Source organism: Sceloporus undulatus, chromosome 2 (genome assembly GCF_019175285.1).
Source record: "Sceloporus undulatus isolate JIND9_A2432 ecotype Alabama chromosome 2, SceUnd_v1.1, whole genome shotgun sequence".
In the NCBI taxonomy this organism is placed as follows: domain Eukaryota; kingdom Metazoa; phylum Chordata; class Lepidosauria; order Squamata; family Phrynosomatidae; genus Sceloporus; species Sceloporus undulatus.
This window is the reverse complement of record NC_056523.1, coordinates 121,149,461-121,172,164: the sequence shown is the minus strand read 5'-3', so window position 1 is coordinate 121,172,164 and position 22,704 is coordinate 121,149,461. Positions and strand designations below refer to the sequence as shown.

General features: G+C 39.7%; 1 protein-coding gene across 2 annotated transcripts in view; it reads left to right on the top strand.

The window, feature by feature from the left end:
- GABRG2 (gamma-aminobutyric acid type A receptor subunit gamma2) overlaps window positions 1-22,704 on the top strand; it is a 63,643-nt gene that overhangs the window by 9,103 nt on the left and 31,836 nt on the right. For both annotated transcript variants that reach the window (XM_042454461.1, XM_042454460.1), the window contains exons 4-5: window positions 1,398-1,480; window positions 3,498-3,635. In XM_042454461.1, the coding sequence (XP_042310395.1) occupies window positions 1,398-1,480; window positions 3,498-3,635 (221 nt within the window). The remainder of the gene's footprint in view (window positions 1-1,397; window positions 1,481-3,497; window positions 3,636-22,704) is intronic.

Here is a 22,704-nt window from a genome sequence, read left to right as displayed (position 1 = left end):
CCGGATCAGGGCCACAGAAACCTCACACCACAGCCCCCAATCTAGCCTCTGTAGAGCGCAAAAAGGAGCCACAAAAACCAGCTCCATTTTGGGCCCTACAAGGGGTGCCATAGCTGCAGCAGCACAGGTTTATAATGCACCTTTGGCACTGCATCATGATAGTGCATGCCATGTAGACTGGCGCGCACCAAGATATCGCCCTGGGGTTGGGGTTAGGGTGTCCAGCATGAGGACACTGAGCCCTGATTCCGCCTACAGGTCAGCACAAAGTGCTGGTCTGAATAGGCCCACATAGATCTTTATTGCGGCTTATGATGCTTTGCTATTGTAGTGTTTCATAACAATGTTGTGCATCTGGTGAGTTATATAGCAGTGATGTAGACTTGAGTTGATTGACGTGGGATCAAGTCACTTCAGTGACCTGACTTGAACTTGACTTGGTAAAAAAAAGATGCACTGACTTGACTCAACTCATATAATTTTTAGGACTGCCCTGCTGGCATCATTCATTTGAGCAACCAGCAAGACCCACTCCTCCCTCTCTCTGTTAGGGCTCCAAAGGCTCTCTACAGATTCCATAATTAGACCCAGCAGGGCAGCTAGGCAAGTTTAAAAGAGGGGAAAACATTCTTTCCAATCCCCAGCCAAGTAATTGGCCTTTGCTCTTGTCAGCCATATTGGCAGTGGAAATTAACATATGTAGAACTGAAAAATCATGTGTTTATGGTGTGCATGACAAGGCCAGGACATGTAGATAAATGCCCTTGAGGCCTGATACCAAGATGCATATTCAGTACAGCACCTGTGTATGAGTGTGACTCGGCAAAGTGGGTAATGGCTTATGGCATGAGCTAGGATAGTTACATCATGCAAGGATATATAAGGCTGTGTCTTAATTGAAACAATGTGGGTTACAGCGTACTTGGCGTGGAGCAGTGTGACAGCTATTGTGAGTTTGAGAGAAACTCTGTTTGTACTGTTCCTATCTCTGTGTGTAGCATCTCCTCAGCACTTGTAAATAGATCTCTTAAACTGAAGCTGCCTGGTCCAGCTTCTCATTTCATACTGGTATCTAAGTGCCTGGGTGTAGATACTGAAGACTCATTCAGGCCTCATTCCCAGTGTGACAGCCCTTGCACCACCCCTAAGCAGTTCCCTTAGCACTCTATTTGGCACAAATAAGAAAGCAGAAAGGAGGTGGAAGTAGATGGGCATTTTACTTCATCACCCAGTCAAGACATACTTGAAGAATGGATGGAGGGAATAGAGGCTATATGGATTTTGTAACTTTTCTGGGATCATATACCCAGAGGTTCACAACTGCAAATTTAGAATGTCTAGAACTCTGATCAGTACAAATGATTAAGGTGATAATGTTACTATTTGTTTCTTCATAGGTTGACAATAGATGCTGAATGTCAGCTACAGCTGCATAACTTTCCAATGGATGAACATTCTTGTCCCTTGGCATTTTCAAGCTGTAAGTAACAATCCCAAAATAATGGGTTTCCTTTAGAAAGAAAAGAATATAGTTTTTGAAATAAATTGACCAGCAAATATCAGTACCAGCTGCCATCATCCCCAGCAAGCATGACCATGGCTTCACTGGCTGGGAATGATGGGAATTGTTGTCCAACATATCTGGGAAAGGCACCAGGTTGATGAAAGTTCATATATGAATGAACTAGCTATGTATAATTTGATAATAGGAAGTTGTGAAAGGATAATTAGACTTATTCCAGTGCGATGTTAGCATAAATCTGTGGTGGTGAACCTAGGGCATGTGTGCCCTCTCTGGCAAGTGAAGCTATTTCTAAAGACACACAGAGAGATGGGAAGGTGGGAGAAGAGTAGGAACAGGTGCGTGCCTGTTCTTTCTCTTCCCCCACCCTCCTGTGCCTTTCGCTGCCTCTTCAGAGACATCTAAAGGCCTAGGAGTGCCTGTTCCTACTCTTCCCCCACCCTCTCATCTGTCCATGTGCCCTCAGAAATGGCTTCACATACCAGAGAGGGCACATGTGCCATAGGTTTGCTGTGACAGATCTATTGTGGCCTGTGATAACAGTAGCAACAGTAAGTACATTTCTATATTGCTTATCAGTGAACTAGCACTCCCTAAGCGGTTTACAATGTGTTGTTCAATTGCTGGGTACTCTTTTTACTGACCTACAAAAGGCTGGAAAGCTGAGTGGACCCAGGAGTCTTCCTCTAGGATCAAACTTACAACATTGTGGCTGCAGTACCAGCATTTAAGCACCGTGACACCAGGGCTCCTCAATGATCCCATCCAACTCCCTCAACCAGCTTTTTTCTGGCTAAAAAGGGCGTAGTTATCTCTCATCTTCCACATAGGTTGCATCCCCTGTTTTTAAATTAGAACACTGATTTTTAAAAATCCCTGTTCTTAAATTAGAGATGAGTTTCCATCCACTTCCAGTCTTGGTTGGTTTTCATTTTGGGGCATTTTTGTAGAACTCCTCCCCCAAAGGGTCTCAATGAAGGCAAATTGATCTCCCACAACTTGCTGCAGTTGCTGTTTAATTGTTGTTTTAGTTAGAGATACAAATAATATTTGCATTTTTTCTTATCCTTGATGAGAAAAAATTTATTAGCACATCAAGCCCCCCCCTTGATGTCAATCAATTGCTGTGAGATTTTGTTTGATTGTAAAGACCATTGCTTTTTGCATTATTTAGTTTTAGTTAAAAAAATATTTTTGTGCAAAATGGTATTTTGTGCAAAATATATTTCTGTGTAAAAAAATTAAAAGGTAAAGTTTTCACAGAAAGTCCCAAAATATGAAAAAAGAGAAGAGATGCACCAAACCTTTAGTTATCTTGCCTAGTGGGGAGAGACCCATTTAAAGTTTTGTTCTCATGTGGTGAGAATGAAACAGATTTACATATCTACTTTTAATACAGATCTGTCTGGCATGTAGTGGGGGAATTGTAGGCAACCAGTAAAGTGTGTAAAGTAACCTCCACAACCTGGTGGCCAGCAGGTGTATTGAAGTGGAACTACTTTGTTGTGCTGTCTGGAGATGCTGGTAGTGGTCATCCAACTTATCTGAGCAGCACCAGGTTGAGAAGAGATAATTATCAGTGTTCTATATATGACCTGCCATACTGAAGTATAATTTTAAGTACAACTTAAAATTGTGACAGAGTTAATTCAGTTCAGTTGTGGAAGGTGATTCTAGAAGAGACAAGAACCTCCATCTTAAGAGAAGCAAGATCTTTATAACAAATCAGTGCATTGAAGACTGGAAGAAACTGGTTTGCATTTCCATGGCTGTTTGGAACTGTAAAGCATTTTTTAAAAGACTTTGTTTCATCTAAATTTCAGATATGTACAATAATGTATAACCAGAGGAGACAAAACCTGCAGTTAAGTGCCATTTGCAAGAAAGGAATAGCACATAAATAGACTATTTAATAGCACATAAATAGACTATGAAATAAACTATTGATGGGATTATTTTATTCATTCTTTTGAAGATGGTTATCCAAAAGAAGAAATAATCTACATGTGGAAACGCAGTTCAGTGGAAGTGGGAGATACAAGGTCCTGGAGGCTCTATCAGTTCTCATTTGTTGGGCTCAGAAACACAACTGAAGTAGTGCCAACAACCTCAGGTAGGTAAAACTATACTTTAATTAAGCATCTGTGAAATAAGGAAGTAGGAAGACAGCCATCCTTGCTGTGTATCTGAGAAAGATATTCATCCTGTTCAGCCATTATTTGGAATGTGTAAGGACTAAACATGGGGCTGGGACCCAGAGGTATGAATATTAGCCCCATTTTCAGTTCCTTATCTAGTCCACCCTAACCTTGTTTTGAGAATAAAAAGGGAGTGAAGTGGGAGTGGGTTATGTGACTCTGGTTGGAGGCACTTAGGGATTAGAAGCCTTGTTTGAGGTTGGAATGGGCTACTAGATGATTTTGAACACATCTAGTAGCCCATTCCAAATATTCATGAGAAATATCCCAAGGCTGATGTGCACAGGGCCAACTTCTGTAGAGAGTGGAAATAGTGTGTTTGGCCTGGTACATACTGCCCCCAAAGGGCAAGCTGGAGGCAGCCAGTTTTCCTGTGGAGGGACGTTGCAGCAGCCAAACTGCGTGGTGTCCCTCTGCCCCAAAAAGAACCTGGAAAACTGGGTTCTTCTTGGGACACTGTGTGCATGTTATGAGTGTGCCATTGGCGCACTCATGACGTAAGTGACATACAGCAATGTCTAAATGCTGCACGCCACTTAGGTCATGATGGTGGCCCCCATATGGACAGGAAGCGGCCATTGCGCCACCGCCGTCATATCCTAGGGTTAGGGACCATGCAGTTGGTGAGCAGTCCCTAACCCTAGAATCGCCTCCTGGACGCCGCTTCTTGATGGTATTTACCAGTCCTTGGTTACCAAACTTCCTTCACTGCTTCCTTTCAGCTCTTAGACATTGAGGTTAATGCTTCAAAAGAGTTACATTTATCTACATTGTGGGATGTTTTTGAAGCACCCAAAACCTTCAAATCCCACCAAAACTCATTTTTGCAGCCCCTCAAATCTCTAGCCCCCAACTTCTTTTAAAAAGAAATCAGACATAAAATTTTCTTAAAATGACCTCAAATGCTCAGTCCCTAGCTCCCCAAAAAACTCATTGAAATACCTCCCAAATGGCTATAAAGCACTCCAACATCAGAAATAGAACCTAGAAGTGAGTCCAATCCCACATTTTCAGCCACATTTTGCCCAAAATGTAGTATTGTAGCACTGGAGTGAATTTCCCCCTTCCTTCCAGTACAGTTCTCCCCATTAGATTACGTGCTCCCGTAAACAGTCGGCCCTTCTTATACACAGATTTTTTTATACACGGATTCAAGCATCCACGGTTTGAAAATCTTCCAAAAAAAGTATAAATTTCAAATATCAAACCTTGATTTTCCATTTTTTATAATGGACACCATTTTGCTACGTCATTATATTTAATGGGACTTGAGCACCCACGGATTTTGTTATCCACGAGGGATTTTGGAACCAAACCCCAGCGTATAACAAGGGTCTACTGTATATCAAACAAACAAGTGAGCAAACAAATAAAAATTAGCAAGCGGAAGTTCTACTAATGTTAAGGGAGCATGGGACTTGCAGCAATATATGGAGAGCCACATATTCTTTTTTTCTTGATCATGTAGCTTAGGCTGTTACTGTGAATCCATTGGTTTTAACCTGGGTCAGCCCCAAAATACCCTGGGCAACTGTTCTAATTTCTTGAACGCAGCTGCTTTGAGGACAGATGAACAAAACTAACCCAAGGGGAAAAGTTGGTTATGCTGCCCTGTCATCAGAATTTTCTTTCCTGCCAAGCTGTCAGATAAAAGGAATTTTAGGAAGAAGTTTTTGTGACTCAGTATCACAGATCCTTTTATAATAAGTTTCTGGAGTGTCAGTGCTCCATTTTGCCTTTGCCTTGGGTCAGCAGTAAATAGAGCAATCTAGTACTCAGTTGGTTATTGCACCTCTGTGCCGGACAGACAATATGTCTCATAGTTGCATGCTCTCCTTTGGCCTATTTGTGTCATCCTCAATGTATCCATGTAACAGCATCTGTAAGGACAAAACCTGAGTGACACAGAAAGACAGCAGTGTTACTTTGTTACTTAAACTTGGGAAGAAGTAGAAAAGTCAGGATTATTCAAAGGATGTCTGACTGGAGATCAGAGACTAAATGCAGACAAAAAAAATAATTAAAAAAAGATGTTGCATAATTATATTCTTTTGTATGCCATAGGTCCCTTACCTTTGAGTTAGTATTTTTTTTAAAATAGAATTGCAAAGCAAATAGAGCATGCCCTTGGTCTTTTGATGTTGCAGCCTGTTACTGTATTTTTAAAATATTGTACTGTGCAAGTGTCTTAAAAGGGCAGGAGGAGAGCAACCAGTGACTAGGAAAACAAGTCAGTGCGGCAAATACTTTGCTCATGCAACCCCTTGAACATATGATTCCACAAACTGGGGCAAATATTTTTTTTATTTTTGTTTTATGTCCTACTAATGGACTATTTCAAGGATTTGGAAGGGGTGTTCAGGCAAGTCCCTCTTAAAGTGTAAGAGGTATCACATGCCAGGTAAGAGTTCGGAATTCTTGGGTGAGTCTTCAGTACCACGTTAGACTGGTATAGTTAAGAATTATGGTAAGACGAATCAGACTTGATGGCCTGCGAACCAGCCCTGGTCCAGAGTGAATGCAAGTGTTTAACTGGTATCCTGAGCCCCTGAAAAGTGAAATATTTATGGTTTGAAAGAGAAAATCCAGAAGGATGACAGCCCAGGAACATGGTTGGGGATAATGTGAATTTCCACAGATATTGAAATCCTTTGCATTCACTAAGGTTTTGTTTGCATGGACCAAAAGGCCTGCTTTTCTGCCATCCTGGCATCCTGTTCAGATGACATGTGTTCCAAACCTTGTTTCTGATACAGGCAGTGCAGATAACATCTGGCATGTCCCTCACCAAAACAGGGGCATAACAGGTTAAACCAAACTTTAAAAACTTACTTGTTGCTCTGGACCTTCCAGGAAGAGCTAGACCCTTCTGTTCCCATGCCCATGGTGTCTGACTGCTTGGGTGACCTGCTGGCTCACGTGGCATGTCTGCCACCATTGCAGATAACTCACTTCAGAGATTAGAATGAGGCACCCAGCATGTGACCGTTGATGGGCACCTTGTTGACCTCAGAAGCAAGTGACTTGCAGCAGTGGTGGAGGCACTGGGAAGCCCAACAGGACGCTGATACAGACAGCTGCCACAGTGTGGGAACAGAGGCCAAGATAATGGGGGCAGGTTGGAGCAACTGCATGGACAGAATACTCCAAGTTGCCCCTGAGACATGTTTTACATTTCTTCGCTGGTACAGAAGAATGATCACTAAATTTGGAACTTGCCTAGTGATTTACTACAATAGGAAAGACCAAAAAGAAAGGAAATAAAATCACTCAACCTGGATAAATAAGCATGGCTAGCCTTACAATTGAGTTGAACCGGTGGGAGCCTCAGTAGCCATAAATAACATAGGCTGCTCCACAGTGCAGAAATAAAGCAGTTTGATATCACTTTAAATTCTATGACTCAATGCTATGGAATTTTGGGATTTGTAATTTGTTGTGGCACCAGAGTTCTCTGACTGGCAAGGCTAAATGTATCATAAAAGCACAAATCCCAAAATTCTATTGAGTCATGGCAGTTAAACTCTTCATTTCTGAAGTATGTCACTAACTATATTCAATTCTGAGGAATTTTGGGAACTCCAGCCTTACAATAATTGTAAGGCTGCATGATTCCCACTCCTAAATGAGAATCCATGGAACACTGCTCAGACAGCAATTTTGGGTATAATAACAGGAAAGCTAGATTTTATTTAATTCATTATTATTGTGTTTTCCCTGTGAGATTGAAGGAAAAGTGCCTGTGGGATTTTATGTCATATATCCAAGTAACTTGGCTGACTTTGGATACTACACACCTTGGGCCAGGGGAACAGCCTCCCACTTGCTGCTCTCCATAAGGCAGCAAAATGTTTTAAGGCAGCCCTGCAAATAATCAACTATTTAAAAGAATGTTTTGCATTAAAAGAGTTTATTGGTTCTTCACCTATTCTGGTAAGGTGAACTGACAGTCTCACAGCGACATCACAAGTAACTGTATACCATCTCAGTCACAATGTTTCTAATACGTAGTGGTTTGCTTCATCTCTCTTATCTCTTTTTGCTATTGATACAGAAAGAGAGAGAGTAAAGTAAAATCAGTATAGTTTGTAAACAGCACAAGCTTCCATTCCTTGTTTTCAGAATGTCTGATAGATATGTATATTTCATGAACCAATTTTATGAGGTTCTGCACAACATTAAAAGAAAGTGCTCATTGAAGGAAACGATCCATTCACATTAAGTGAACATGCCTTCCCAAAGTGACCATTAATTTCATTTCAGGAACCACAGTAGTGGTCGAACAGTGCCGATGTAATTGAAAGATCATATTTGCTTTTAATGCATTGATGCACACTGTCCCTATCTGCTTACTTAAACAAATAAAGTGATCAATATTAATTGGACATTTGTACACTGTGAAAGATCACTTTCACCAAGGCTTTTATCAGTAAAGAGAAGCAAGAGATGATCTAGTCCAAATCAACTGAGCCTTCTGGAGATATACTCCAAGTCTTATAAAAACTGTGTAGCCATGTCACTGTCCTTCAGAATCAAATGTGTCCTTCAAAATCAAAGAATCCTGCTACATATAAATGTGAAATTGATGAAGTTACCAGTTTCATAATACCATACACACGTGCATGTATTTCAGTGTGTGAACAACCCATGAGCAAATGGAACCCAGAAAATAAGCATTTTTCTCCCCCACCCCCATTCCTAAAACTGACAAGCAGCTGCTAAAGAGGAAGTGAAGTGTCCAGTTGTCTGTGGAATTAACTCTGTTTGGTACTATCATCTTTGGTGAGCAACTCTATTCTGAGAGGAGTAGCTGTGCAGCTCATAATAAGAGGACTGAATTGACTGAAAACAAACCCTTCAGCTTTGCTGATTTATGGACTAAACTGGTAATCTGTCTCTGCCTCAGATGCCATCTGCCACCTCTACAGAATGGCTAACTGAAGAAGAGATTCTATTCCCATTACAATTTTTCTGTATTCTGGAGAGGGACCAATCAGTCTGTTTCTAGTCCATGTTACATTTGCATGGCTGCACAGTCTGTTTCATTGCATTTTCATAGCAAATTGTGATTTTTTTTAAAAAAAAAAACATCTAAAAGTTCACTTAAATAATAATAATAATAATGACAATAATAATAATAATAATTTATTTATATTCCACTAAATCTCAAGGAATCCAAGCGGATTACAAGAGTAAAAATAGCAAAATACAGTTAAAAGAAAGACGCTTAAAAATGCAAAACCCCATTCCTCATCCCAATCTTAAAAGCCGTTAACACTAAAAAGAAATTAAGTCTAGAAAGAGTGTAAAACCATTAATATACAATCGGAATTAAAATAGAAAAAGATATCAATGAGAGTTCCACGAAAAGGGGGTGGGGAGAGGCAAAAAGATGTTCTAATCTGGAAAGGCCTGCCGGAAGAGATCCGTCTTAATGGCCTTCTTAAAGGACCCCAAGGTGGTAATTTGACGGATCTCACCTGGCAGGTCATTCCAGAGTCTTGGAGCAGCTGCTGAGAAGCTACGCTGGGTCACTGCAGAGAGTTTAGTCCTCTTTGGTTGGAGCAGATTCTTCCCAGCGGAATGGAGATTTGGGGAGGATAATATGGATGAAGGTGCTCCCACAAGAAGTCAGGACCCAGGCCATGTAGGGCTTCTGTTTCATCCAAGATTGCTTGGAGTTGAATGGCGACTGCCCTCTCAATTATCTTTCCTAAGAATGGTAACAATGAGACAGGCCTGTAGTTGTTTCTGTCCATGGGGTCGAGAGAAAGTGTCTTTAAAAGTGGTTTAACCACTGCCTTTTTTAGGTAGCCTTCTCTAAAAGAAGTGTTAATTGTGTTCTTCAGTAATAGCCTAATAGTCTCCCCCCTGCCCCCGGATGGTCAGCCAAGATAGGCAAGGATCGAGGAGCAGGTCGTCTTTTTCATACAACCAAGAAGCTTGTCCACATCCATGGTACTAACAAACTCAAATTGATCTAGAATAACAGTATAGGCAGAGGCGCTGGATACCTCTCCTAACAACTCAGTTTTAAAGTTGACATCCAAGTCAGCTCTTATCTCAGAGATTTTATCTGCGAAGTGATCATTAAAAGCATCGCAGCAAGCTGTAGTAGGTTCTAACAAGGGATTCAGGGTGTGTGTGTGTGTGGGGGGGGTAGTTGGGTTAGGTCACTAACCACCCTGATTAGCTCTGCCAGAAGAGACTTTGCAGACACAATAGATGTAGAATAGAAGGACCAATTGCCACACCATGGGATTTAAGATAAATCCTATGACGTGTTCTGTCAGATATGAGTCGAGATCTTTGCCAGTCATGCTCAAGTCGTTGTCCAACCTGCTTCATTTCCCTGCTTCATTCAGTGTACCAGGGATTGCGATTAGAAGCGGGCTGGAAAGGATGCTTGGAAGTGATAGTGTCTATAGCCCTGGTAAAGGTGTTGTTCCAAGTGTTGACCAAGACTTCAACAGTATCGCTGGCACTACCAGCCATTAAACCCTCTAGGGTCTATTGGAACCTACTGGGTTCCATCAGCCTTTGAGGGTGGACCATACAAATAGGTCTTCCACCCCTGACGGGGGAAATAGTGGTCGTCAGCCCAACCTTCACCAGGAAATGATCCATCCATGACAAGGCGGAGATATTAACTATCTCCGCCCACAGGATATGCCTGCTTCGTGCAGAAGACCACATTGATGGTATGACCTGCTATTATTACTATTATTATTACTATTATTATTATTATTATTATTATTATTATTATTATTATTATTATTATTAGTGTTTATTTATATAGTGCTATAAGTTTTACACAGTGCTTTACAGAGTTATAAAAATAACATAAAACCTGCCAAAGGCATATAGTCTAAAATCACAAAATACAAAAATAGTGAATAAACAATTTATCTCAATAAAATAACTAGAGACAATAAAACAATAAATAAAAATAAACAAAACACCCTTATCTGAAATACTCAAAAATATCAAGCTGCAGCCTGAAATGCTTCCATGAACAGAAAAGTCTTTAATTTGGACTTAAAATTGACCAGGGAAGTAATGATCCACAGGTGTTTGGGGAGGCAGTTCCAGGAATGAGGAGCTGCAAGGGGAAAAGGGTGAATGTAAACCAAGGAAGAAGAAACTGGCCTGGGTCAGAAGTCCTGAGCCCCTGGATCGCAGACCTCAAACGAAATGGTAGGAGGAAATAAGGGCTGACAAATAAGCAGGGTGGTGGTGGTGGCAAACCATGAAGGGCTTTGAAGGTTATAATAAGAAGCTTAAACCAAATCCTAAAAGAAAGGAGAGCAGTGAAGAGAAGTCAAGAGAGGGGTGACATGGTCAAAACGGTGACCCAAAAATATCATCCTAACAGTAGAGTTCTGAATAGAAATCAAGGGATCAAGGTGGGACAAAGGATGTGCTGTCAAAAGAAGCTTGCAGTAGTCAAGGTGGGAAATAAATATACAGTGCCATAAAATAAACCAGGGCATAAACCAAAGTCTTAGCAGTAGAGACTGAAAGAAAAGGTCTGATTTTGGCTATAATATACAGTAAGAATCATATATACAAGAATATACATTTTAAGAGATTTTTTGCCTCTCAAAACATGTATGCTTCTTTCAATATATGCATTTTACAAATTTACTGTCATATATTTCTGGGCAGAAAACTGTGTCAGAACATTTGGGAAGTGTAAAAGTCATTGGTTGTAATCCCCACATTTGTCTAAGAGAGCAGGCCTATTAATACAGTAATTCACAAAGATCCAGTTCTTCAGGCATCACAATCTTGTGTGTTTCTCATGAGATCCTTGCTGAAGAGTAAATCTGAAAGTGCAGAATCACTTCTTGATAATCCCTATAGACATGTCCCCAAGGAGATCCATAGTCAAGGATCCTCAGGAGTGGATATACTGTACTGCTTTTATATTATTTATTATTATTCAGTTCAAGGGCAGTTAACAACAAAATTACAAGCAACTCATTATTTGTAACTAGTTATTTCTATGTTCTGCCTTCTCCTAGCCCACTGCTCTTTCTTTACAAATTTGCATAAAAAGTGTGGGTGGGTGGGTGGGTGGGTGTGGGTGTGTGTAAAATCATATAGCTGTTTTGCTTCTTGTTTGCTAATTCTACCTGCAGTGTTGTAGTTTCTTTCAATGTGTTTGATTTTCATGAATATTTTTTTAAGGTATTTGTTATATTTTCTAATTGCTAAATAAACTGCATTATCTGGGCAACACACAACTAGGGCTACAGTCCTATAGGTGCTTCCTGGGGATTAATTCAGTGGGGTTTACCCATGAGTAAACTGTTATAGGGTAGCACTGATTGATTGATTGATTGATTGATTAATTTGCATCATATCTTTCCTTTATGCCAATAAGAGATACAAGGCAGCTAAAAACAGGGTGGGTTTTTATGACTCCTAAAGATTCAGGAAGAAACTTTTCTGGAACATGGCCACATAGCCCAAAAACCGCACAAAAAATCTTTTATAAAATGCTACAGAGTGCTGTGGCTCTGGAAAATGAACAAATCGTCACAATACACTCAAGCATTCCCCCCTCCCACTTGCACTACCAATTACCATGTTTCTTTGTTCTTGTTTTGACCATTTGCCTTAAATAGTTTGCTTGAGGTCTCTGTTGGTATTTTGTCTGCTGAAATTTCTATATCATGGCAACACATTCTGTATTGCATGAGGTGAAGGGTAAGATGCAAAGACCACCTTATTAGTTGAATGCTATGATCAGGAAAGATAATTGCTTTATAAATCCCTAAAAATAACAGTGTTTACAATCTCATTAAATCATCATTCTTTTTAAGCTCACTCCTACCTCCCTTTCTCCTGTTTTGGACTTTTTGATGCTCTTTGATTTGCCTGTGCACATAATCTCATCATCATTTAAGCATGTAGCCAAATTAACAATAAACCCTTAATGAACCCTCCTCTGATCATTAGGAGTCTAGAATGAAGGCAATTTCTCCATTAGCTTTTTTCTCCTTGAATTACCACACTGTAGTTTGCTCAGCATGTTATTATGGCAAAGCTAAATGATGTTATATTTCATTTTTTCCTGTCTTGCCTCCCCAGCTTTGCTAATGGTCTAGTGTGCGATGTATGTGTACATGTGCGTTTTTGATGTTGAATTAAATTGTAGTATCAGCATATTTATGCACACTGATCAAGTCCCATGTGAGAGAAAGGGATGATGACTCCAATTTAGATTTAGAGTGCCTTATGCACTCCATTTTATAGTTGTACTAAATAAGAAATACTTGAAGAGAAAACAGAACTGAGCTAGCCTATGCTGGAAAAGGTGGATAAAACCAAAGCCAGCAGCCATCCTGGCTGAGTAATTCTGGAAGCTGGAATCCAAAAAGTAACTTTTCCAACTCTGGTTGCTAAGGCAATACAGCTATTCATAGTTCCAGAGTGAGCAAGTATGTATTTCTATTTTTATTAATCAAAGTCTTGTGTGGTTGCCATGTGCAGTGATAAAAAAAGTATTTTAAAAGCTGTAACAAAAATAAACCATACATAATTCATATAGAACAATCCAATATTTCTCAGTGCGCTAAATTCTCATTTTTATTTTTTTTAAATCTATTTGTTTGATTTATTTCCTAATTCCCAAATAAACAGGGTCCCTTAGGCAATAAACAAGCAGAAGTGCAATCCAAAAGCAGCTAATGTGGGAATAAAACAGTGAGACTTAACCATGATTAGACTTTCATATGGTTGCACTGTTTTTTATTTATTTATTTGATTTATATTCTACCTTTCTCCCAATAGGAGACCAAAGGTAGCTAAAGCAAGCATGAATCATCCTTATTTGGGAGTTTCTTTCTGTTGAGATGGGATGTTTCAAACTTTTTTGTATGTGCTAGTAGAAAATGCTGTTCAATGTGAATCCAATTCTTTCTAGTCATCCTTTGCCTTTGAAGATTTTTATTTCTTATACTATAGTAACTCCAAAGCTGTAGCTGTAATTTTTAAATATATATATGTAATAACACTCTCATTTCAGTGGTGCCATTGTGGGTACATTATTTACAAGGATACCTGAGACTTTAGGTGCTTTCAAGAAGTTAATGCATTTCCCAGGTTATTTCATTGCACTATTTGATACAATAATTGATTATAAATATAGGTTAATTTGGTTGTGGGTATGATCTAGCAGAACAGAATGAAATTTTTTGTAAGTAGGTCTCCTTCCATATAGTCCATCAAATGTGGCTCCTCCCCCAGAATGCCAAGCACCGTGCAGGTCCAGGACCCTGTTTTTTAAGCAAGCTGTCAATATCTTTAAAATAATACATTTTGTGCAAGAGCAGCTATTACTGTAACTTACAATTCCCAGAATTTCATAGCATTGATCCATGGTACCGTATATTCCGGCATATAAGACGACTGGGCGTATAAGACGACCCCCCAACTTTACAACTTAAAATAGAGTGTTTGGGATGTATTCACCATATAAGACCACCCCTCTCTTCCACGAAAGGAGCTGAAGGCACACAACAACAACAACAGCATCAGCAGTGACAGAGGAGAAAGAGGGGGGAGGAGAAAAAAGGAGAAGGAGAAAAGAAAAGGAGGGGAAGAGGAGGGAGACTCCACTACACTCTGAGAAAGGAGTGTGTTCCACATTTGAAATAACAGCATACACAACATTATTTCACCTGCCTCGACAATTCCTCCCGCCCTTCCTCTTGGTGCATCTACTCTTTAGAATTAATGCAGTTTGACGCCACTTTAAGAGTCACTGCTCCATCCTATTGGAATCCTAGGATTTGTAGTTTTATAAGGTCTTTTGCCTTCTCTGCCCAAAGAATGCAGGGGGGCTGCTCCAAACTACAAATCCCAGGGATTCTGTATGGATGGAGCTGCGGTAGTTCAAGTGGTTCCTATTGGAATCAAAGCCCAGGAAGCTTTGTGCCAAATCGAAACGTGTTAGGCTGCAACTGCACCGCAGAAATAATCCAGTTTGACATCACTTTAACTGCCCTGGCTCAGTGCTATGGAATCCTGGGAATTCTAGTTTTGTGAGACATTTAACCTTTTCTCTCAGCAAACTTTGGTGTGACAACAAACTACAATTCCCAGGATTTCATAGCACTGGGCCATGGCAGTTAAAATGGTATGAAACTGGATTGTCTCTGGACTGAAGATGCAGCCTGAGTTGGATCCAAGGCACACTGCAGAAATAATCCAGTTTGAGACCGCTTTAGCTGCCCTGGCTCAGTGCTAGGGAACCCTGGGAATTGTAGTTTTGTGAGAAAGAGCTCTGGTGCCACAATGAACTACAATTCCCATGCATCTGAGGAAGTATGCTTAAGTCTAGGAAAGCTGCCAACTTTTCTTTCAGTGAGTCTCAAAGGTGCTACAAGAGCCATCTCTCTATCATCATCACCATTATTGTTATCATTGTTAAATCCAAATGCACCTGCAGAATTGGCAACACTGATATACTGTAGACTCATTCTCTGGGGCTGGGATCTGGAAGCATGGAGGCAATTCCCTTGAAAAACCAGGGAATCCTGGGAATTGTAGTTTGTAAGGGTGGGGAGGGCGACCACTGTCATCTCTCTGATTAGCTGTTAGTGTGACTCCATCCAAACAGGATTGATTGCTCTGTAGCCAGCCTCGCTCTCAGGCTGGAACTGAAATGGGCAAGTCACCAAATCTGCCCTGAAATAGAGCCAGGCACCGCTCAGAAAAGGAGGACAGGAGGGGAAGGGAGGGGATGGAGCAAGGAAGGAAAGAAGAGAAGAAAAGGAAGAAAAAGGGAAGGAAGGAGGGAGGGAGAGAAAGAAGGAGGGGAAAAGAAAGGGAGGGAGGGAAGGAAGGAAGGAAGAGGGAAAAGCAAAGGAGGGAAGGAATGGAGGAGGATGCTCCTTTGCCTTTGAGAGAAGGCTTCCCTGCCGAGGGCTCTCTTTAGGACCCAGAGGCTTTCCGGCGTACAAGACGGCCCCCAACTTTGGGGAAGGTTTTCCTGGGCTAAAAAGTCGTCTAGTACGCCGGAAAATACGGTAGTTAAAATGATGTCAAACCGGATTATTTTGGCAATGCAGATACGGCCTCAATAGAAAATGGGCCGTTATCATTAGCATGTTAGGGATGGGATTAAGGATGTGATCTGGTTGTAGAAGAAAGTGCTTCCACTTGCACACAAAAACTACAAGTATCTTGGTATTGTAAATTAAGAAGATAGAATGTGTTCAAGCCTTCCAACTCCATAGATCACTCTCCTTTGGAAAAGTTCTGTATCCCAATTACCGGAAAAGGCCTCCACTTACTCAGAACAATGCAAACGTACAGAGCTGTCTTCTTTGAATTACAGAAATAGTTCTATTACAGGAGCAGTTATTCTAACTACACACTGCAGCCCACTGCACTTGTTACGCAAAATGAACCATTGTCTTCCTTCATTTTGCTAACATACTGAAGAACTATAAATGTTCTAAATGTAGCTGACTTCACAGTGTCAGGGAAGTTGAGGAACTATCATCACATAGGAAGCAGAAGCACAAAGGAACTTATTATCCAAAGCTACACAGGAAGTACAGGTAGATCAAATATCAAACAAAAGTCCAACCTTGAAATAATAATTTATCTGGAACTAGATTTCTTTCTTTTTGAGGCTCAGCTTGCTGTGCTGAATTGGTTATTGCACTTTCTCTCTCTTTCCCTTTTTTAGAGATGGGTGGGAATTTCATTTCAATTTGATAAGAATTAATCCAAATCTGCAAATTTCCTTCATATTTAGAATTTGGCAAAACTTGGAGGTTTTTTTTTAAAGAATGTGGGACAAATTGAAATGGATCTATGCATTAAAAGTCTGGGTTTGAACACCTGTGTAGTTAAACAAATTAGCTCAAATTAATTATTCTATTATTATTTATTAAAATATTTATGTTGAATCCTCTGTCATGATAGCTCAGAGCATTGCACAGATAAAATTAATAGAGGAAAATAATTTAAAACAATACAACCAATTTAAATAGACTAAAAATAATGTAAACATATTAAGTTAGAAGAGATCAAAATGGTTAAAACCATTAACCTTTTAGGACTGCCAATTCTTTTTTTCTCCTTCCTTCCTTCCTTTTTATTCTTTTGGTTCAATACAGACTGGTGCGTGGCATCATGGCACAACTCCAGCACAGCACCCAAGTGGCACAGCATGGAAGGGGCATCATCATGCTACCCCATCGCGGCTATGATGCCCCTTCCAGGGTGCCAAAAAGAAGCCCCTTTTTGTGGCTTCCTTTTGCTCCCTGCAGAGGCCATGACATGTGGTTACCACAGCCCCATCCAGGGTGAAAAGGGGCAGTGTCCTGCCACTCATCTGTACAGCCCCTTTGAGAGTTTCCTAATTTCAAGACTGGTGTAGCAGGAAGGTATAAATAACATAGTCCTTTCCATTCTGGCAGTAAGTATGACCTCTGGATTTTGGCTCATGAAAATGGGAGAGAATTTAATTTTAATCCCTTTTTGAAGAATTCATCACAGTCTGCAAAATCTTTATATCTGAGTTGGAAAGAAGTTGTGTGTATGAGAGTGTCGGGAGAGAGAGGAAGGAAGAGAGAGAGAGAGAGAATGCAGAAGAAAGTAAAACTGGCAATTTCCCTACTCTTTTTATTTTGTTTATGCTGCTTTTCAGACAATGCCCTTTAAACGTGTGGAACCAGGGATCTGGTGCCAGAAACCATGCATGACCTCTGTGGGCTTAGTGGAATTTGGAGTAGTGGTGTAAAATTTTAATTGAGTATGACCTCTGTGGACTCAGTAGAATTTGGAGTAGTGACATAAAATTTTGGTTGAGTTGTGCTCTGAGTAGTGATGTAAATTTTTGGCTTTATTGTTTCTGAACCTGAAGGAGGCAGGAAACTTTCTCAGCTGCTTTGTTAATCAAGATAATGCCATTGTTTGGCTTACCCAGGTGACCTGATCCATTTCCAAAAACTTCCTGATTATTGATAAGGGGAAAACGTATGCTCAGATTATGTAGGGCAACACTACTCTTGCCCCTCCATATCTATGGATTCCTCATCCATGGGTTCAAGTATCCATGGCTTGCAAATAGTAAATAAAATAAAATAAAATACAAATTTCAAAAAGCAAACCTTGATTTTATCATTTTACATAAGGGGCACCATTTTACTCTGCCACTGCATTTAATGTGACTTGAGCATCCTGGAGTTTGGTATCCATGGTGGTGGTGGGTTGGTGTCCTAGAACTAAACCCCAGTGGATACAAAGGGCCCTAATTAGCATATCATGTGTCATTTGTATAAGCAATAAAGTTTTGAGGTTTGTGCTTGTAAATGATGATGACGATGATGTCGATGGGCAATTTGTTTAGCTACGTCATTCCTGTGATTTTTTAATAAAGACCTTCTCTAACTTCAATCATGAAGCTAAATGAAGAAATTCATACAGTAACATCAGAGTTCGTACAAAGTTTTTGTTTTTATGTGCTTTCAAGTTGTTTCTGACTTATGGAGATCCTAGGGCAAACCTATCATAGGACTTTCTTGACAAAATTTGCTCACAGAGGGATTTGCTTTATCTTCCTAAGAGTTTAGTTGCTACAAAATGTTCTGCTGAGAATATAACAATGTAGCAGATTTGTGATTTGATGATGCTGTCATATTTTGTAACACTACTCCTTCATAAGTGGAAATAAAAAGGATGAAATGATTTAAGGGTTCCAAAAATAATTTGTTCTTTAAACAAATTGAATAGTAGAGCTATAGCAAAATATAAGTATAAGAGCATTTTTATATAAATTCTTAGTTTTTGAGGCTGTTTTTTTAAAAGCAGAATTTGCAGACTGGGCCTTTATTAAGACCAACAGATATATGGGCAACATAGGAGACCCCTTGCTTTTTATTCTTTCTGGTTTAATTGATAATCTTTTGCAGTAAATATTAATGGCACTCTCTTCCAATAACACATTGTAAAAATTACATTCTCTTAGAGGACTCTCCTGTTTGTATGGAAAACACAATACTAAATCTAATGGCTGGGTTTCATTAAATTGTTATTGTCTAACCAAACATAAGTACAGCAATTTCATTACTGATGTTTGCAACTGGAGAGCAATGTAATGCAAATGGGTTGTGATGAGGGGAAAACAATCTTTGGTTCAATCAGATTATATAATCTATTTTAGTTGATACAACAAATTTCACATCATACATCTACAACAACAGTACAAATGTTTGCATGTTCACTTAAAAGAAATAAATTCTGTGGTCTTATTTCTTAGGTGGGCAAAGGATTGCAATAGATACAGGAAGTGGGCAAGGGATTGCAATGACTAGGCAAATGACTGTAGATTAAATGTCTTTTTAACAGAATGCATGCCACTTTATAATGAATCATTTTTTAAAAAATCAAATCCATTTTTTCTGTTTATTTTTTATTCTCTAGAAATCATATGAAAAATAAAACAAAAAAGGGAAAAAAGAAGTGAAAATTGATTAAGAAGAATGAGGATCAGATAATACTCTAAAATATACCATTGAGAAACCATGTATTTATACAGTAAAAGGCTAGAAAAGAAAACCAAATATCAGAATATGCATCCTATTGGAAAATTCAGTCATAAATCAATATGGGATTTTTACCCCCCCCCCAAAAAAAAAGAACACAAAGAATAAATTTCCATTGACCAAAAGCTATTTTATGGGATACATGCAAAGAGCTGAAGAAATATTTTCCAAACTTGCAAAGGGTAAATGTCTCCTAAAATTACAAATTCCTGAATTCCATAGCATTGAGCCATGCCAGTTAAAGTGGTGTCAGTCTGGATTATTTCTTCACTGTAGACACAGTGGTAGTTTCCAATTTACAGTGATCCTAAGGTGAACCTGCCATTAAGTTTTTGGCAAGATTTGTTCAGAGGAAGGCCATTGCTTCTTAGGACACTGAGAAATTGTGACCTGCACATAGAATCATAGAATTGTAGAATCGTAGAGACCGCAAGGGCCATCTAGTCCAAGCCCCTGCCACGCAGGAAATCTCAATCAAAGCATCCCCAACAGATGGCCATCCAGCCTCTGTTTGAAGACCTCTAAGGAAGGAGAATCCACTACACTCCGAGGGAGTTTGTTCCACTGTTGAGCAGCCCTTACTGTCAGGAAGTTCCTCCTAATATTGAGGTGGAATCTCTTTTGCTGGAGCTTGCATCCATTGCTCTGGGTCCTAGTCTCTGGAGCAGCAGAAAAGAAGCTTGCTCCCTCCTCAATATGACATCCCTTCAAATATTTAAACAGGGCTATTATATCACCTCTTAACCTTCTCTTCTCCAGGCTAAACATCCCCAGCTCTCTAAGTCGTTCCTCATAGGACATGGTTTCCAGACCCTTCACCATTTTAGTCGCCCTCCTTTGGACATGCTCCAGTTTCTCAACATCCTTTTTGAATTGTGGTGCCCAGAACTGGACACAAGATTTCAGGTAGGGCCTGACCAAAGCAGAATAGAGTGGCACGATTACTTACCTTGATCTAGACACTATACTTTTATGGATGCAAACTAAAATCGCATTGGCCTTTTTAGCTGCCGCATCGCACTGTTGACTCATGTTCAATTTGTGGTCTACTTGGACTCCTAGATCCCTTTCACATGTAGTTTCATTCATCCAGGTGTCTCCCATCCTATATCTCTGCATTTCATTTTTTCACCCTAAGTGCAGTACCTTACATTTCTCCGTGTTGAATTTCATTTTGTTAGCTTTGGCCCAATGTTCTAGTCTATTCTGGTCATTTTGAATGTTGATCCTGTCCTCTGGAGTATTAGCTACTCCTCCTAATTTGGTGTCATCTGCAAATTTGATAAGTATGCTCCCAATTCTGTCATCCAGGTCATTGATAAAGATGTTGAATAACACTGGGCCCAGGACAGAGCCCTGTGGGACCCCACTGGTCACTTCTCTCCAGGATGAAAAGAAGCCATTGTTGAGCACCCTTTGGGTTCGTTCAGTCAACCAATTACAAATCCATGTAACAGTTCCTTTGTCTAGCCCACATTTTACAAGCTTGTTTGCAAGAATGTCATGGGGAACTTTGTCAAAGGCCTTACTGAAATCAAGATATACTATATCCACAGCATTCCCTTCATCTACCAAGCTAGTAATTTTATGAAAGAAAGAGATAAGGTTTGTCTGGCATGACTTGTTTCTCTGAAACCCATGTTGAGTTTTTGTGATTATGGAATTGCCTTCTAAATGTTCACAGACTCTCTGTTTAATGATCTGCTCCAGAATCTTTACTGGTATTGATGTCAGACCAACTGGATGATAATTGTTGAGATCCTCTTTTCCCCCTTTTTGAAGATGGGGACAACGTTTGCCCTCCTCCAGTCTGCTGGGACTTTTCCTGTTCTCCAGGAGTTCTCAAAGATTATTGCCAATGGTTCTGATAATACATTTGCCAGTTATTTTAATACTCTTGGATGTAGTTCATCAGGTCCTAATGTTCACCTAATGGTCACCTAATGTTTTCTATGGCTGAGCACGGCTTCAGTACCAGAGTCATAGTCCAATGTTCAAATCCCAATACCACACTGGTTCTTGTTTCTTCTACTTGTATGTGTTTACAGTTTATTACTGTCTTTTTACTTAGCCAAGACAAGGACTTTTCTCTTTCATACATTACATATATCTGTCTGCTCATCTATGCTTGAATGAAGTTGCTACATATCTGTATGCTTTTGACAACTCTTAGCAACCATTAAGACCTATACTTGGCACTCTGTTGCTGTGCTGGCACACTTTGCACTATTACATTTCACACTCATCTACTGTGTGTGTAAATGTTATCTATTAGGCTGCTTTTCTGCATGTATATAAAGATGTAGGCTGTAGTGCACAATAATTTATAATGGCATAAATTAGTTTTAAAGATGCCACAAAGCACGTTCTTTCCTTTCCTTCCCTCTTTTTTTAATTGAAAAGTGGCAATCTCTTTAGGGGAGGAATTTTGTTTATCTTTACTGAAATCAGTAGCTATAGGGGGACAAAATGAGGGTATTGCTCCCTGAAATAAAAATACCCCCCATTGAATTGTTCCTTCAGTTCCCAACTTTCTAGCAGTGCAAATACTGAAATTTTGAAAATCACTCTCTCTTGGAATTCTTATATTTTCCTGTGTTTGTAACCTCTAGTTCCCCTTTCCTGCCATATTTCTATTTTCTAAATGCTTAATGGAAGTTACTACAATGTTAGAAATATTGGGGAATGAAGGAACATTTCATTTGGACCCAGAAATTTTATTTGGGGCAATTCTATTATTTACCTCCCTGTCGTTTCATTTCTGAAAATGCTAAAATTCCATTTAATCAATATGCCCATCACGGGCTCTGATCATACCTTTTTGTTTGTTGTGTCAAGTTGTTTCTGATGTATGACAACCCTAAAGAAAATCTGTCATTGGCCAGACTTATTCAGAGGAGGTTTGTTTCCTTTAAGGCTGAGAGAGTGTGACTTGCCCAAGGACATCCAAAGGATTCAAGCCCTGGTGTCTTGAAGTCATATTTTAACATTCAAACCATTACACCATGTTGGCTGTTGGGAGCCTGGACAGTGCTTTTCTCTCTACTTCTGGCCACAGAAATACATTCAGATGTCTGAATGAGCACCCTAGCTGGAATCTGCTTTCTCTTTCTTATGTACATTCATAAAATATGTTTTGAATAAGTAAACAGGCCTTCAGTTGTTGCCAAGAAGTCACATTTTGATTCACAACAGGAAAAAAAAGTCAGCTGGGATGTTACTAAGCAATTCAGGTTGAAGAGATACTGCTCAAATGAAGGGAAAAATCACTTTGGCTTCTGGCATATATATGTCCTCAATAATAAACACAGATGCCTCCAAGGCTGTTCTTGCCCAATTAAATCCCTTCACAATGTAGCTGAAGTTGCTGGCTTCTCAACTTCATGTTGTTATACAGCACTTTGGTAACCTA